The sequence below is a fragment of the Anomaloglossus baeobatrachus genome, chromosome 3, assembly GCF_048569485.1.
Source record: "Anomaloglossus baeobatrachus isolate aAnoBae1 chromosome 3, aAnoBae1.hap1, whole genome shotgun sequence".
NCBI classification, from domain to species: domain Eukaryota; kingdom Metazoa; phylum Chordata; class Amphibia; order Anura; family Aromobatidae; genus Anomaloglossus; species Anomaloglossus baeobatrachus.
In genome coordinates this window covers 654,141,952-654,158,011 of record NC_134355.1, presented here as the reverse complement: position 1 = coordinate 654,158,011, position 16,060 = coordinate 654,141,952, and the positions used below count along the sequence as shown (strand labels likewise).

At 47.3% G+C, this 16,060-nt stretch overlaps 1 protein-coding gene across 1 annotated transcript in view; it reads right to left on the bottom strand.

The window, feature by feature from the left end:
* Positions 1-16,060, bottom strand: part of TNFRSF21 (TNF receptor superfamily member 21) — a 61,329-nt gene that overhangs the window by 18,551 nt on the left and 26,718 nt on the right. Inside the window, 3 exon segments of the mRNA XM_075341608.1 lie at positions 8,405-8,515; positions 8,518-8,829; positions 14,093-14,705. Of these exon segments, the coding sequence (XP_075197723.1) occupies positions 8,405-8,515; positions 8,518-8,829; positions 14,093-14,705 (1,036 nt within the window).

The following is a 16,060-nucleotide window of genomic DNA, read 5'->3' as shown; positions in this document are numbered from 1 at the left end:
GGACGAGGGGCCGGAGGTTATGCACCAGGACCAGGGGGACGAGGGGCCGGAGGTTATGCACCAGGACCAGGGGGACGAGGGGCCGGAGGTTATGCACCAGGACCAGGGGGACGAGGGGCCGGAGGTTATGCACCAGGACCAGGGGGACGAGGGGCCGGAGGTTATTCACCAGGACCAGGGGGACGAGGGGCTGGAGGTTATGCACCAGGACCAGGGGGACGAGGGGCTGGAGGTTATGCACCGGGGACTGAATGATAAACCTGAATTAATTGATAGGACTGGGGGACCAATACTTTTCTCCATATAGGGGGTATTATATAAAGTCCCCTTCATACACATGAAACCAGAGGAGCCGCACGTGTCGGACAAGTCTGGAGTGTGGGGGTGAAGGTCACCTACTGGGGAGCAATCTCTCTGGGAATTTCTCACCCTGAATAGTGCCGTCCACACCCCCCCACACAGCTGCGCCCCCACATCTGCTGGTTCAGACTTGTTCAGTGAATGCCAGTCACGTACCCAGCTCATCAGCCGACACATCCAGCATGGCGCTCATAACGCCCTGGCCCCCGGGGGACGCTGCACATCATAAATCCCGGCAGAGGACAAACAACCTACTGCTAATGAGGGTCCGGAGGGGCTACTGACCCCATTCAGAGCAGGGAGCCGCGGCTGTAACTCCTAGCCGCACATTACCTGGAACCCTCCTTCCTAGTAACAATCAATATTCGCCCGGCAGGGCACATAAATTTACTACTATTTAATTGAACTTTTTGCAATGTCCGCTGTCAGCCTTTCATCAATTTTACCGCAATTTGCACAACATTACCGAGTGTAAAGATGGCAGAAAAATGCTTTACGTATTATTTAAATATTATAAACACCTCCGATTGCGGTCAGTGAATAGACCATGTCTTCATGCGGCAAATCCCCGCGTTTCGCAGTCCAAGGGATTCCATGAAAATTCCTATCTGTCATTTTATTTTTTTTTCTCCCCATGAATCAACAGTGCACGTGAAAATAAACTTTATAATAAATCTCATCAGAGAAATCCGCTTCTTTCTCCTCCTGGACTCATCATTCACTCTCAAAATTCTCAATTCATGGGTAAAAACACACAGACTTTACCATTACGGAATTGACAGTTGGTGCTTATAAAGTTCTATGGAGAACTGCAAGTGTCGCTTCAGGAGAACTTGCAGCACAATGTCTGGCTCCTCCCTCCTTAGAATTTTAAAAGCACCAACTGCCATCTCCTATCTCAGTAATGGCAAAATCTTTCCGTACTGAATCCAGATTTTACCCATCAATTAAAAATAAAAGATCAGTTCAGGAGGAGAAAGAAGCGGATTTGTCTGATAAGATCTATTGCAAAGTTGCTTTTTTTTTTTTTTACATGTATTATTCATTTATTAGATAAAAATTTAAAAAAAAGTTCTCTCTTCAAGCTTCTATGTGGGGCCCATAAAGACGCATGTGAGAGTTTTTGTGACAAGAAACAATACCTGTTCCATTGTAAAAAAAAAAAAAAAAAAAAAAAAAAAAAAAAATCACAAAACATTAAATAGCTGATTTAATCTCCACTTCAAATACAACACATTACAAAAGGGGAAATTACATAAAAAAAAATATATATATTTAAAAAAAATTGAACAATAAAGTGAACAATTAAAGAAGATTGTTAGTGTATTTTGATGTGGACACAAATAAGCAGGAGAGAAAAAAAAAAAAACAAAAAAAAAACCGCAGCATTTAAGCAAAGTGTGAACTTTACTAATACTTTATTAAGACTGAGGTTAACAAAACCAACTATTTTTTTTTTTTTTTTTTAAAGTCCATTTCCAGAGTGCACAGTTTAGGATATATTCACATAATCTGTGTGGGGTAGGAAAAATTCTGCGTGTTTAAGAGGAATTTTTCCTCTTAATTATTTATAGGATTTTTAAAGCCTTTTTATTCCTGAAACATTTTTTCCCTCACATTCAGAGTATCTGAATCGGATTGTGGTGCAGATCTGCTTCAAAAGCCTCCGCAAATAAAACTCAGTGTGAACACAGTCATAAATGGGAGTTCGGTTCAGGGCTTTTGGAGGTAAAAATAGAGGTCTTGAAGAAAATAAAAAATATATAATAAAATACAATATATAAAAAACATAAAAATATAAAATATATAATATAATATACAGTCATATAAAAAAGTTTGGGCACCCCTATTAATGTTAACCTTTTTTTGTTATAACAATTTGGGTTTTTGCAGCAGCTATTTCAGTGTCATATTTCTAATAACTGATGGACTGAGTAATATTTCTGGATTGAAATGAAGTTTATTGTACTAACAGAAAATGTGCAATCCGCATTTAAACAAAATGTGACCGGTGCAAAAGTATGGGCACCCTTATCAATTTCTTGATTTGAACACTCCTAACTACTTTTTACTGACTTACTAAAGCACTAAATTGGTTTTGTAACCTCATTGAGCTTTGAACTTTATAGGCAGGTGTATCCAATCATGAGAAAAGGTATTTAAGGTGGCCACTTGCAAGTTGTTCTCCTATTTGAATCTCCTATTATTATTATTATTATTATTTATTATTATAGCGCCATTTATTCCATGGCGCTTTACAAGTGAAAGAGGGTATACGTACAACAATCATTAACAGTACAAGACAGACTGGTATAGGAGGAGAGAGGACCCTGCCCGCGAGGGCTCACAGTCTACAGGGTGAAGAGTGGCATCATGGGCTCAACACAACTCTCAAATTATCTGAAAACAAAGATTATTCAACATAGTTGTTCAGGGGAAGATACAAAAAGTTATCACAGAGATTTAAACGGTCAGTTTCCACTGTGAGGAGCATAGTAAGGAAATGGAAGAACACAGGTACAGTTCTTGTTAAGCCCAGAAGTGGCAGGCCAAGAAACATATCAGAAAGGCAGAGAAGAAGAATGGTGAGAACAGTCAAGGACAATCCACAGACCACCTCCAAAGACCTGCAGCATCATCTTGCTGCAGATGGTGTCAATGTTCATCGGTCAACAATACAGCGCACGTTGCACAAGGAGAAGCTGTATGGGAGAGTGATGCGAAAGAAGCGGTTTCTGCAAGCACGCCACAAACAGTCGCCTGAGGTATGCAAAAGCACATTTGGACAAGCCAGTTACATTTTGGAAGAAGGTCCTGTGGACTGATGAAACAAAGATTGAGTTGTTTGGTCATACAAAAAGGCGTTATGCATGGAGGCAAAAAAACACGGCATTCCAAGAAAAGCACTTGCTACCCACAGTAAAATTTGGTGGAGGTTCCATCATGCTTTGGGGCTGTGTGGCCAATGCCGGCAGCGGGAATCTTGTTAAAGTTGAGGGTCGCATGGATTCAACTCAGTATCAGCAGATTCTTAACAATAATGTGCAAGAATCAGTGACGAAGTTGAAGTTACGCAGGGGATGGATATTTCAGCAAGACAATGATCCAAAACACCGCTCCAAATCTGCTCAGGCATTCATGCAGAGGAACAATTACAATGTTCTGGAATGGCCATCCCAGTCCCCAGACCTGAATATCATTGAAAATCTGTGGGATGATTTGAAGCGGCTGTCCATGCTCGCCGACCATCAAACCTAACTGAACTGGAATTGTTTTGTGAACAGGAATGGTCAAATATCTTCATCCAGGATCAGGAAGCGACTAGAGGCTGTGATTTTTGCAAAAGGAGGATCTACAAAATATTAATGTCACTTTTATGTTGAGGTGCCCATACTTTTGCACCGGTCAAATTTTGTTTAAATGCGGATTGCACATTTTCTGTTAGTACAATAAACCTCATTTCAATCCAGAAATATTACTCAGTCCATCAGTTATTAGATATATGAAACTGAAATAGCTGCTGCAAAAACCCAAATTGTTATGAAGAAAAAAGGTTAACATTAATAGGGGTGCCCAAACTTTTTCATATGACTGTATATATAAAAATAAAAATATATAATATATAAACTATATAATATAAAATACAATATAATAAAATATATATAACAATATAAAATAAAATATAAATTATAAAATATAGAATATACTATATACGGTAATAAAAAATAAAATACAATATAAAATATACAATATAATAAAAAAATATAATAAAATATAAAATCCATATAACATAAAAAATATATATAATATAGAATATAATATAAATATTTTATTATGAAAAGCAACCAAAAAGTGACATTAAAAGTTCCACCTCCCAAAAAAAATTTACATGATCTTTAGTTGAGACTGATCGAGTAAGTTGTCAGCAAACTTCACGACTTTATCCCAATCATGGGATCTGTGTCTATTACTGGTGTCTGTCTTCCTGCAGAACTGTCATTCTGTTCAAGCACCAGCAAGATCAGGATGAGCGAGGTTTGTAATCCTGATTGAGGTCTCTATCTGGGATATTTTGCTCCACATTTACAGCAGATCTAGGTAATTACATTAATTATAAATCATTTGGCGCCTGTTGCGATCACGCCTCATTAGTGAACATTACATTACACAAGGCAATTAGGCAGAGATTTACAAAAAAGTGTTATTATTCCCTGCAGCTGATCCGGCGTCTGTGTGACTGCCGTATACACGTGTGAAGAACTAATGGGCGGATTGTTTTCTTCTGGCTTAATGGGCCAAAAAAAAAAAAGATTTAGTTGACGGTGAAAAGTCAAATATTGTTACAAGTTTTACAGAAGATATTGGGGCAATCACAGAACCATGAAGAGCTCCGTGCTCAGAGACACGGCCGAGGGAGGGGCTGAACCTGACCACCACTGAGCAACACAGGAGTACAAGGTGTTCATTGCTCAGAGACAAGGACGAGGTGAGAAGGCTGAACCAGACCACCACTGAGCAAGACACAGAAGTACAAGGTGTTCAGTGCTCAGAGATACGGCTGAGGTGAGGAGGCTGACCTGACCACCACTGAGCAACACAAAGATGTACAAGGTATTCAGAGCTCAGAGACACGACCGAGGTAAGGAGGCTGAACCTGATCAGCCATGAGCAAAACAAAGAAGTACAAAGTGTGCAGTACTCAGAGACTCGATCGAGGTGAGGAGGCTCAGCCCGGCCACCACTGACCAAGACACAGAAGTACAAGGTGTTCGGTAATCAAAAGACATTGCAGAGATAAGAAGGCTGAAACCGACCACCATACAGAAGTACAAAGTGTTCAGAGACATGGCTGAGGTGAGGAGACTGAAGCTGGCCACCACTGAGCAAGATTAAGAAGTACAAGATGCTAAAAAAGACAACCAAGGAGAAGAGGCTGCACCTGACCACCACTGAGCAAGACAGGAGTACAAGGTATTCAATGCTCAGATGCTCAGAGATACGGCCGAGGTGAGGAGACTGAGCCTGACCACCAATGAGCAAGACACAAAAGGGGCAACGTCAAGACTGGGCCAAAAAAGATCTGAAGACCAATTGCTCCAAGGTTTTATGGACTGATGAGATGCGAGCGACTGATGGATCAGATGGATGGGTCAGTAACCGCACAGACCTCCTCTTCCAGTCAGACACCAGTGAGGTGGAGGGGGATCCTGCCATGGGCTGGGATTATTAATAATGATCTAGTTGGAACTTTTCAAGTTGAAAATGACTCAAAATCATCTCCCAGACCCTCCTGCCAGTTTTTAGAAGACCCTTTCTTCTCACAGTGGTACAGGAAGAAGTCAGCATCTGTCAAGAGAACCCTGATTTCTCTGAAGGACCATTCTCCATCGCACCATCAATGTCTCCACTGCTCGGCTGCCAGGAAAGATGAAGGAAAAATGACCCGGACCCATCCTCACGGGACCCAAACCCTACTGAGAACTTGTGGGTCCTTCTTAATGGGACATTTAAGGTGAAGGAGAAACCGTTACCTCTCTGATCAGTGTCTGGGGCTGTGGTTGGTGCGGCCCAAAAAAGATGATCGTCAGCAGATGAAGAAATGGACAGACTCCAAGGATCGAGCTTATGGCTGTTACTGAAAAGAAGGGCGACTAAACTACTATATATCAGTCACTGATATATTCTGTGACATATACCGTTGAGATTGAAAATATATGGGTGTTTTTATTCAGGTTTTAGGTTTATGAACCCTTTGAATTGGGAGTTATTCAATAATAAAATAAAAATCAAAAAATTGTCTAAGTATTGAAAAAGAAAAAAAAATAAAGGAAATTCCTGTAAGGAATGAGAACTTGTAAAAAAAATATATAAAGTTATAGAAAGAAAACCTGGAAATTAAAGTTCTGCAATATTCAGGGTCCGTGGGGCAGAACAAGGCACAGGGATTTTCTTCGCCCGCCCAGGCTTACCCTACACAGATCACATGGGGGTGGGTAAGCAATTGATATTTTTTTTTTTTGCATCGAATATGGACTTTTTTTGGGGGGGGGGGGAGGGGGGTGCCAAGCTTGCCAAAAGTAGAAAAAAGGAGTTTTACATTTTTAAAGAAAAAAAAAAAAAAAGCTTCAAAATCTAAAAACACCTTTTCTGGGGCGGGGGGAAGAGGGGTGGGATCTAGCTGAACATCAAAGGCTGTGCACCTTTTATTAGCGTTGGCTCAATTCATGCCAACACTTTGTTTTAGGATTTTGTATGAACACCCAGTATTAATAAATCTGCCTCAGTGCATCATGTTTGGTCCGGAGTGTTTCCTCCATATCTACCTCCTCATGTGCCCCTTAGTAATCATGCATTAATGACCTAGCATAGGGAAAGGGAAACAAACCCTAGGAGGCCTCCTCTACTGTCAAGCTTCTGTGACGCCCCTGCGGTGACCAGGTGTCACAAAAATAAGGTCACAACACAGGAACAGCTCGGGTCCTACATAACCGTGCCAGTCATCACACACACTAGCACACCAGGACATTTACACTCACAACCAGGGTGGGAGACCCCCCTTGGTGACAGGGCTGGGCACTGTGATCTAACAGGCAGCCAACTGGGAAGGAAGAGACCAGACCTGGGGGAGGAGAGAGTGACCTGGAAGTGTGGGTAGACAGCGGGAGGAGTTAGTGAGTGAGTCGGAGAAAGGAAGTGAAAGAGGAAGGAGTTGTGAGTTGAGGAGTAGAAAAAAAGGTGTCAAGACAGACCACAGACTTTTGAGACACACTGAAAGCAGCAAAGAATCCACAAAGACCTGAGTAGAAAGATCAGCCACTCAGAGGAGGAAAGCAGCTGCAGAGCGAGAGAGCAAGCTCCAAGGACAGAGGGATCCTGTGGGGTGGACATCCAGGGCTCACAGTACTTTGCACGCACGGGGTGCAGATCTCAGAACAGACCAGGACTTCAAGCCATCTGTTACCTCTGCCAGGCGGGTGGGTTTCTAGAACTCATCTGCTACCCTTTAACGTCCGAGGCATAAGCAGCAAAGAGGGGACCGGGAGAAATTCCCTTAAATAGTACAAGCTGCCTGCGGCAGGACCCAGACACCAGGAGAACCTCCAAGTGCTCCCCACCAGGGAGGACCCACATACACCAGAGTGCACAGGAGGTAGAATGGCACCAGGTTGGCAGGCACAGCCATCAGGGACACGGGCGCACCTGGGATCCAGCACGTCCCCAGGGTGTGAAGCCAGTAAGTAAAGGCAATCAAACTGCCCTCTCTGCCTGGAATGCTTCATTGTGCTGCGCCTCCACGTTAACCCTTCACCTACCCCTGGGGAAAAGCCCTGCTCGCGGAGGGCTCCACCATCCACGCTGCCCCCATCCATTATCCCCAGTGGGAACCCACAGCGGCGGCCCTACCATCCCTGGCCGCAAACCGCGAGTTGCATAGTCGGACTTTATTTTTTATTGTCATTTAAAACTGGTCAACGGTGCCCACGGATCCAGAACCCTCGAGCCACGAACTGTGCGGATCCGAGCAGCTTGGCTGCCCCGGGGTGCGACACTTCCTTGCTCCTACTCCATACAGATTTGGGCTTAACTTGCTGACCACCAGGGGTCCAACCAAAGTGAACCCCAAGAAAGGACTCTGAAGTGACACATTTGAATGGAGAGATAACACGTATTAACCAACTCTCCCGGGAAGTTCATCAGTGTCCCTCAAAAAAGTGGAGACTTCCCAAACTTCTGGAAAAGTTGGCAAAAATCTCCCAAAAAGTTGGAGGAGGCGCAGAAGGTTAGTCCAGGAGGAATGAAAAAAAAAAATGGACCAAAACGATCATTTCCAGGCATGGTCCTCCCCGATGGGACTTGTCTGATCAACTCCCAAATGACTCGCATATTCCCACGGAGGGTTTTCCATAAGGCCCTAAAATCCTATAATTGTAAGAAAATAAAAACAAAAAATACAAAAAAACTAAGGCACTAATTAGTGGGAGAGATAATACCAGATCCTCAATTAAAACCACTCAGAAAAAGGCACCATCTCCGTACCACTCACCATGCCCATTGCAGTAGTAGATCCACTTCTCCTTGTTCTGGGTTAATGCTGTGGACTTCTTGAAGCCGGCTTTCTCCACTATGGAGCTCGGATCCTGCTTTGGTCCTTTTTGAGCGTGCGGGAACTTTTCCTGACGCTACAAACCACGATGATGACGAGTACCAGAAGAAGAAAAAGTACAATCATCCAAGGTAAGTGCTCGTTGATGTCAAAGTGGTGAGGGACCTGCCGGGGAGGTCTGCTCTTAGTGGTCTTATAAATGGTGTTCTTGAGTCCTTCTCCTCTCGATACAACAGGCTGCCCATGTGTCTGCTGCGGTTGCCTCCTGTCTGGCGTCTCCTGCGGGTGGCCCGTGCCTCGATCTTCCGTCATGTTCAAGTATTTTGTTTCATTCGTTTCAGTATCGTTGTAAACATCTGTCGGCTCTGTAAGACGAGGAGAAAAAGAACATTGGTGGTGGGAATCTAAGCCGCGTGACTAACATCTCAGGGACTACAGAGACATAAGACAAGACCTATTCTCAGAATCTGAAGTAAGACCAACCTCCAAGTGGCGGCTCCTTAGAGGAAGCCATGTGTTCCCGGCAGGTACTCTAACTTTAGCAAAAAAAAGGGCTCACATAGAACTCCTTTTGTCAGACTCCTCTATGACCTCACATATTAATTCTGGCAGGAACCTGTGCCTTCAACCATCTCAGACGAGTGGTCACTAAACCACACACCTGCTGCGCGGAAAAGTTAGGAAATCCCCCGCCCCCAAAAAAAAAATGAAAGCAGAGTGCAGATGAAGTAGACCTTTGTGTACGATTATCGACGGTAAATAGAGTTGGAAACCTTTCCCCATAACTTTCCAATTTAAACATTAGCCATCCACCTGGCACAAAACCCTGCCAGAACTTCCTAATTACCCGAGCTGCATAAATGACTGGTGGATTTAGCAATTATACTTGACCCTGAACGCATAGATTAATAGTTTGTTGGTTTAACCTCGGCTTACTTGAGAAAAGGTTTAAAGGGAAAGTCCAGGAACAATGAACGGTTTGGTGGCCTAGATCAGGGGGTGAGGAACCATTTTTCTGCCAGGGGCCCCTTTGAAATTTCTCCCAACCTTCGGGGACCGCAAAAAAAAAAAAAAAAAAAAAAAAAATATAATACAGCACAGGCGATGCGGGGGGCACATATACACAGCACAGGCGATGCGGGGGGCACATATACACAGCACAGGCGATGCGGGGGGCACATATACACAGCACAGGCGATGCGGGGGGCACATATACACAGCACAGGCGATGCGGGGGGCACATATACACAGCACAGGCGACGCGGGGGGCACATATACACAGCACAGGCGACGCGGGGGGCACATATACACAGCACAGGCGACGCAGGGGGCACATATACACAGCACAGGCGACGCGGGGGGCACATATACACAGCACAGGCGATGCGGGGGGCACATATACACAGCACAGGCGACGCGGGGAGCACATATACACAGCACAGGCGACGCGGGGGGCACATATACACAGCACAGGCGACGCGGGGGGCACATATACACAGCACAGGCGACGCGGGGGGCACATATACACAGCACAGGCGACGCGGGGGGCACATATACACAGCACAGGCGACGCGGGGGGCACATATACACAGCACAGGCGACGCGGGGGGCACATATACACCGCACAGGCGACGCGGGGGGCACATATACACCGCACAGGCGACGCGGGGGGCATATATACACCGCACAGGTGACGCGGGGGGCACATATACACCGCACAGGCGACGCGGGGGGCACATATACACCGCACAGGCGACGCGGGGGGCACATATACACCGCACAGGCGACGCGGGGGGCACATATACACCGCACAGGCGACGCGGGGGGCATATATACACCGCACAGGCGACGCGGGGGGCACATATACACCGCACAGGCGACGCGGGGGGCATATATACACCGCACAGGCGACGCGGGGGGCATATATACACCGCACAGGCGACACGGGGGGCATATATACACCGCACAGGCGACACGGGGGGCATATATACACCGCACAGGTGACGCGGGGGGCACATATACACCGCACAGGCGACGCGGGGGGCACATATACACCGCACAGGCGACGCGGGGGGCACATATACACCGCACAGGCGACGCGGGGGGCATATATACACCGCACAGGCGACGCGGGGGGCACATATACACAGCACAGGCGACGCGGGGGGCATATATACACAGCACATGTGACGCGGGGGGCATATATACACAGCACAGGCGACGCGGGGGGTACATATATATATATGTGTATGTGTGTATACACACACACACACACACACACACACACACACAGGCGACGCGGGGGGCATATATACAGCACAGGAGGGACTTGAGGTGCATAGATTACAGGATACACTGAGGGCATATACAACACAGACAGCTCAGACAGCCCTGGTAGGGGTGGCACGACTCACAACGCACCGGGAAGCATGTACAGCCGGGAGGCCAGTAAACCTCCTGCTACTCTTCTATGGGACAGGTGCACACCTCTCGCTTACCCCGCCCACAAAGTACGTTCTCAGCACGCAATGGTATGCGCACACGTCGAATGCTGCGTGTGCATTAAAATGCTGCATTAATATGTGTGCATTAAAACGCATCGAATGCTGCGTGTGCATTGTGACTTAGAGAGCCGGCAGCCGACAAGACCGCAGCTGCCGCCCGAGCAAATGGATGTGCTTAAAAAAAAAAAAAATGTTTCTGTGCTGAAATATTCTTATATATGTGTCCCTGCTATCTACCGTGTAATGGCAGTGTCTGACCGTACAGGAATATAGTCTGATCATACCACATCTCCTGGGCCGGGGAGGAAGTAAATATATATATATATATATATATATATATATATATATATATAGACATTACAGTACGAGATCACGGCTGATTCTTTTTGTGAGGTAAAACATTTCTCTGCATATTTTTGAAAAACATTTTACATCAAAGAATAAATTATTTGCGATTCCATACTGTAATAATCTGTATACTCTTTTGCATCCTCCCCAGCCTAGGAGATGTGGTGTGATCAGACCATGTCCCTGTACAGTCAGACACGGCCATTACACAGCACACAGCAGGGACACATATATAAGATTCTCAGCACAGGGACATTTTTTTTTAATCACATCCAATTGTGGAAATTGTTATTATTCGAAGATTATTGATTAAAATAAAACTTTGTTCATGGGAAAACGCCTTTAAGCCCTTCCATTTTGAAAATAAGTGGTCACCCGGGATCACCAGTGGTCACCCGGGATCACCAGTGGTCACCCGGGATCACCAGTGGTCACCCGGGATCACCAGTGGTCACCCGGGATCACCAGTGGTCACCCGGGATCACCAGTGGTCACCCGGGATCACCAGTGGTCATCCGGGATCACAGACTTCACCAATGTAATCCTTCCGCATGTATGTATGACATATCAGAACATTTTATCTAGTTTACCCCTGCTGGCAATTTGGCTGGGGCAGGATGCACTTTAGCAAAAGAATGGGGTACAGGTAAGTAAGGCAATTTGCATGACCCTGGTCCAACAACCATTTCTGTAGTCCGTGCTTTCAAGCAGTGATATGTGAACCTCCTGCCGCCATCTTCAGCACCTCTTCCGATTCATAGGCCTCATGCATTCACTGTGCCGCATTACTGGCAATGCACCAGGCTTACTGATTACAGGAGGCGCCACAGATCCCGGCATGTAGGAGGAGGTTCACAAGGTTCTGATCTGGTGGCTGTGGACTACCAGCATGGTTACCGGACCAGGGTTCTGGAAATATTATTCAACCTTGGAATGAGGACATTACTCATGAGGGCTCATGCTGTATATAGGAGGCTATGGGGGGATGATACTGTATATAGGAGGCTATATAAGGGCTCACTGTATTTAGGAGAATGTGGGGGCTCATACTGTATATAGGAGGCTATGTGGGGGCTCACACTGTATACAGAGGGGCTATGTTGGTGCTCACATTGTATATACAAGTTATATGGTGCCCACATTGTACATAGAGGGGCTATGTGGGGGGATCATACTGTATTTAGGGGCAATGTGGGGCTCATGTATGGGATGTGTGGGGGCTGATACTGTATACAGGGAGGGATGTGTGGGTGGGTTCATACGGTATATAGGGGCTGTGTGAGCTCATCCTCTATGTAGGGGGATGTCTGTATACTTATTACTACTCAATATTAAGTGATATAATTGTTATTTTATATTAAATTGTAATTATTATTATAGAGCGAAATTAATTACAGCCTATGGGTTCCCTACACAAGTCACGGACGCCCATGTGGCACCTCGGAAAAAGTACATGCCCAGCCCTGTTTTATAGTGATGAATAGTGAGCGCATTAAATCACTTAATGATTTTTTTTTAAGCCCTCCCTCCCAGTTGTTTGCAGTCATAGGTGTACAGGGTGTTAGGACACTTTCCACCTGCAGACATCAAAGTGGCTTCAGAAGTCCCGGCCGAGCTCACAACGTGCCGGTGACTCCACATCTCTCCTTACTGATCATACATTTCGGAGGGAGAAGCAGCTTATTGTTGGAAAAAGCTACTTGACTTTACAGCTCTAGAATTTCTAGGATTTGGAATTTCTATTGTACAAAAGGGACAGCCAAATCTTCCCCCCCCCCCCCCCCCCCCAAAAAAAAAAAAAAAAAAAGGGATAGGCAAAAAAGGGCTCCCACCCCCAAAAAGGGACAGGCAGCAACAAAGGGCCCCCACCCCCAAAAAGGGACAGGCAAAGAGAGCCCCCACCCCCAAAAAGGGACAGGCAAAGAGGGCCCCCACCCCCAAAAAGAAACAAGCAAAGAGGCCCCCACCCCCAAAAAGGGACAGGCAAAAAAAAGAGCCCCCACCCCAAAAAGGGACAGGCAAAAAAGGGCCCCCACCCCAAAAAGGGACAGGCAAAGAGGGCCCCCCGCCAAAATGAAACAAGCAAAGAGGCCCCTCCCCCGAAAAGGGACAGGCAAAAAAGGGCTCCCACCCCCAAAAAGGGACAGGCAAAGAGGGCCCCACCCCCAAAAAGAAACAAGCAAAGAGGCCCCCACCCCCAAAAAGGGACAGGCAAAAAAGGACCCCCACCCCCAAAAAGTGACAGGCAAAGAGGGCCCCCCACCAAAATGAAACAAGCAAAGAGGCCCCTCCCCCGAAAAGGGACAGGCAAAAAAGGGCTCCCACCCCCAAAAAGGGACAGGCAAAAAGGGCCCCCACCCCCAAAAAGGGACAGGCAAAGAGGGCCCCCACCCCCAAAAAGGGACAGGCAAAAAGCCCCCCCCCCCAAAAAAAGGGGGGTTCCCACCACCCGCACGGGGGCCCAGGCCAAGGGCACGGGGGCCCAGGCCAAAGGCACGGGGGCCCAGGCCAAGGGCACGGGGGCCCAGGCCAAGGGCACGGGGGCCCAGGCCAAGGGCACGGGGGCCCAGGCCAAGGGCACGGGGGCCCAGGCCAAGGGCACGGGGGCCCAGGCCAAGGGAACGGGGGCCCAGGCCAAGGGAACGGGGGCCCAGGCCAAGGGAACGGGGGCCCAGGCCAAGGGAACGGGGGCCCAGGCCAAGGGAACGGAGGCCCTGTAGACAGTTCTAGTTACAGAATTTTGAGAAGATAAAGTGAGCCTTATGACAAAACTTACCATAATCAGTGGGTGGAGAATAGAAGTCTTTGGAGGGGGGGGAGGAGAGAGGTCCACACACATTGTCCCGTTCATTTGTACCAGGCTTTAGGAGGATCAGGCCCAGCGCTGAGCAGTTGCTGTGGGTCTTACATCTCATAGTAGTAGAAGGCACATCAGAATAAGTACCGTGGGCACATGTCTTACACTTGACGTTTTCAGTCTCGCTTCCCTTTTTTCTCACTCCCCATCCTTCGGGGCACAGCGTGTGGTTGACACAGGTGCCGTTCAGGAGGTACATTGCATTTGGGCATGAGCACTCACGGTCAGACAAGGCAGAACAAGGCATTTTCATGACCATGGGCGGTTCACATGGAGGACTACAGTTATGGCACCTGTCATTCCCATTCTCGTGTCTTGTGAAGGTGCCGTTCGGGCAGGGGCTACACTCTCGTAGGGCAGACTGGGTACAGTGCTTGGACACGTAGGTGCCCCCGGGACACTTGTCACAGGTCACGTTTCTTTTCGACACTGAATTGGTGTAAAGATATTTCCCAGATGGTAGAGTTATTGTCTTTTTATCAAGAACCTGCCTCGGCTCCGCTCCCGTGGGTTCAAGATGGAAAAGCAGAATCTGAAAGACAAGAGAAAGATGGTCTGTAATTGCATTGGGTGGGACAGTGAGCGGTCCAATAACGGACAAGACGTTTCTTACTTTATATGTTTCCATGAGAAGCATGACAAAAAAAAGAACTCCGAAAACCAACTAGTCAAAGGGCTATAAGTCCCCTGTATACAACAGAAGAGCTGCCAAATGTATAAGTGGGTCTCCATCAATTCCAAAGGGGGTTCGTATAGCATTCATCTGGCCCATACACCTTTAGGAAAGTGTATATACTTTTTAGTAAGAGGAGCCTTAAAGGAAGGGTGTCACGTTTTTTTATTTTTGTAATCGTGATTATTAAATAAAGTATTTTTAATTCAAAATTAAAGTCACTTTTAGTTTTTATTTAATTCTAGTTTTAATGACGCACTGGGGGCTGCCATCTTGGATTTGGTGTTTGTAACAACAGTTACTCACCTCCTTTGTGGCAGCCCCCTGGGCATAGAAGACCGTGGTCGGAGTGCGACCCTATACTGTAACATAGAAAAGGGGTCTGCTGTGAAATGGACACGCCCCCTGGGCTGTCCACATCACAGCAGAGGGAGGAGATAAGCGCCATCTTTGTGAAGCTCACAGCGAATGGTGTGTGCTCCACTTTACCCGTGTCACCCGCCAAGATGGATGGGGTGCGTACAGGTGGCAGGCACTGTAACTGATCCGCGCACACCCCCCCTTGCACTCTGCCGCACACCCCTCCCCGCTCACCTCGGGCTTCCGCTGCTCGTACTGTGATTGCTGACAGGACAGGCTACCGGGGGCACAATCTGAGTTGAGTGCATGCGGCTGTGAGCGGTGATAGCAGCATGACATCTGTAGTGCAGTGCCGCTCAGGTTGCAGCCACTCCTCCTTGCCGCATGTCACCTCGGACCTCTGATCCTAGCAGGCAGCACAGTATATGGGGGCGCGGGATACAGCCAGCCAGGGGGGCATAGGGATACAGGGGGGCATTGGGATACAGCCAGCCAGGGGGGGCATAGGGATACAGCCAGCCAGGGGGGGCATAGGGATACAGCCAGCCAGGGGGGGCATAGGGATACAGCCAGCCAGGGGGGGCATAGGGATACAGCCAGCCAGGAGGGGCATAGGGATACAGCCAGCCAGAGGGGGGCATAGGGATACAGCCAGCCAGAGGGGGCATAGGGATACAGCCAGCCAGGAGGGGCATAGGGATACAGCCAGCCAGGAGGGGCATAGGGATACAGCCAGCCAGGAGGGGCATAGGGATACAGCCAGCCAGGAGGGGCATAGGGATACAGCCAGCCAGGAGGGGCATAGGGATACAGCCAGCCAGGAGGGGCATAGGGATACAGCCAGCCAGGAGGGG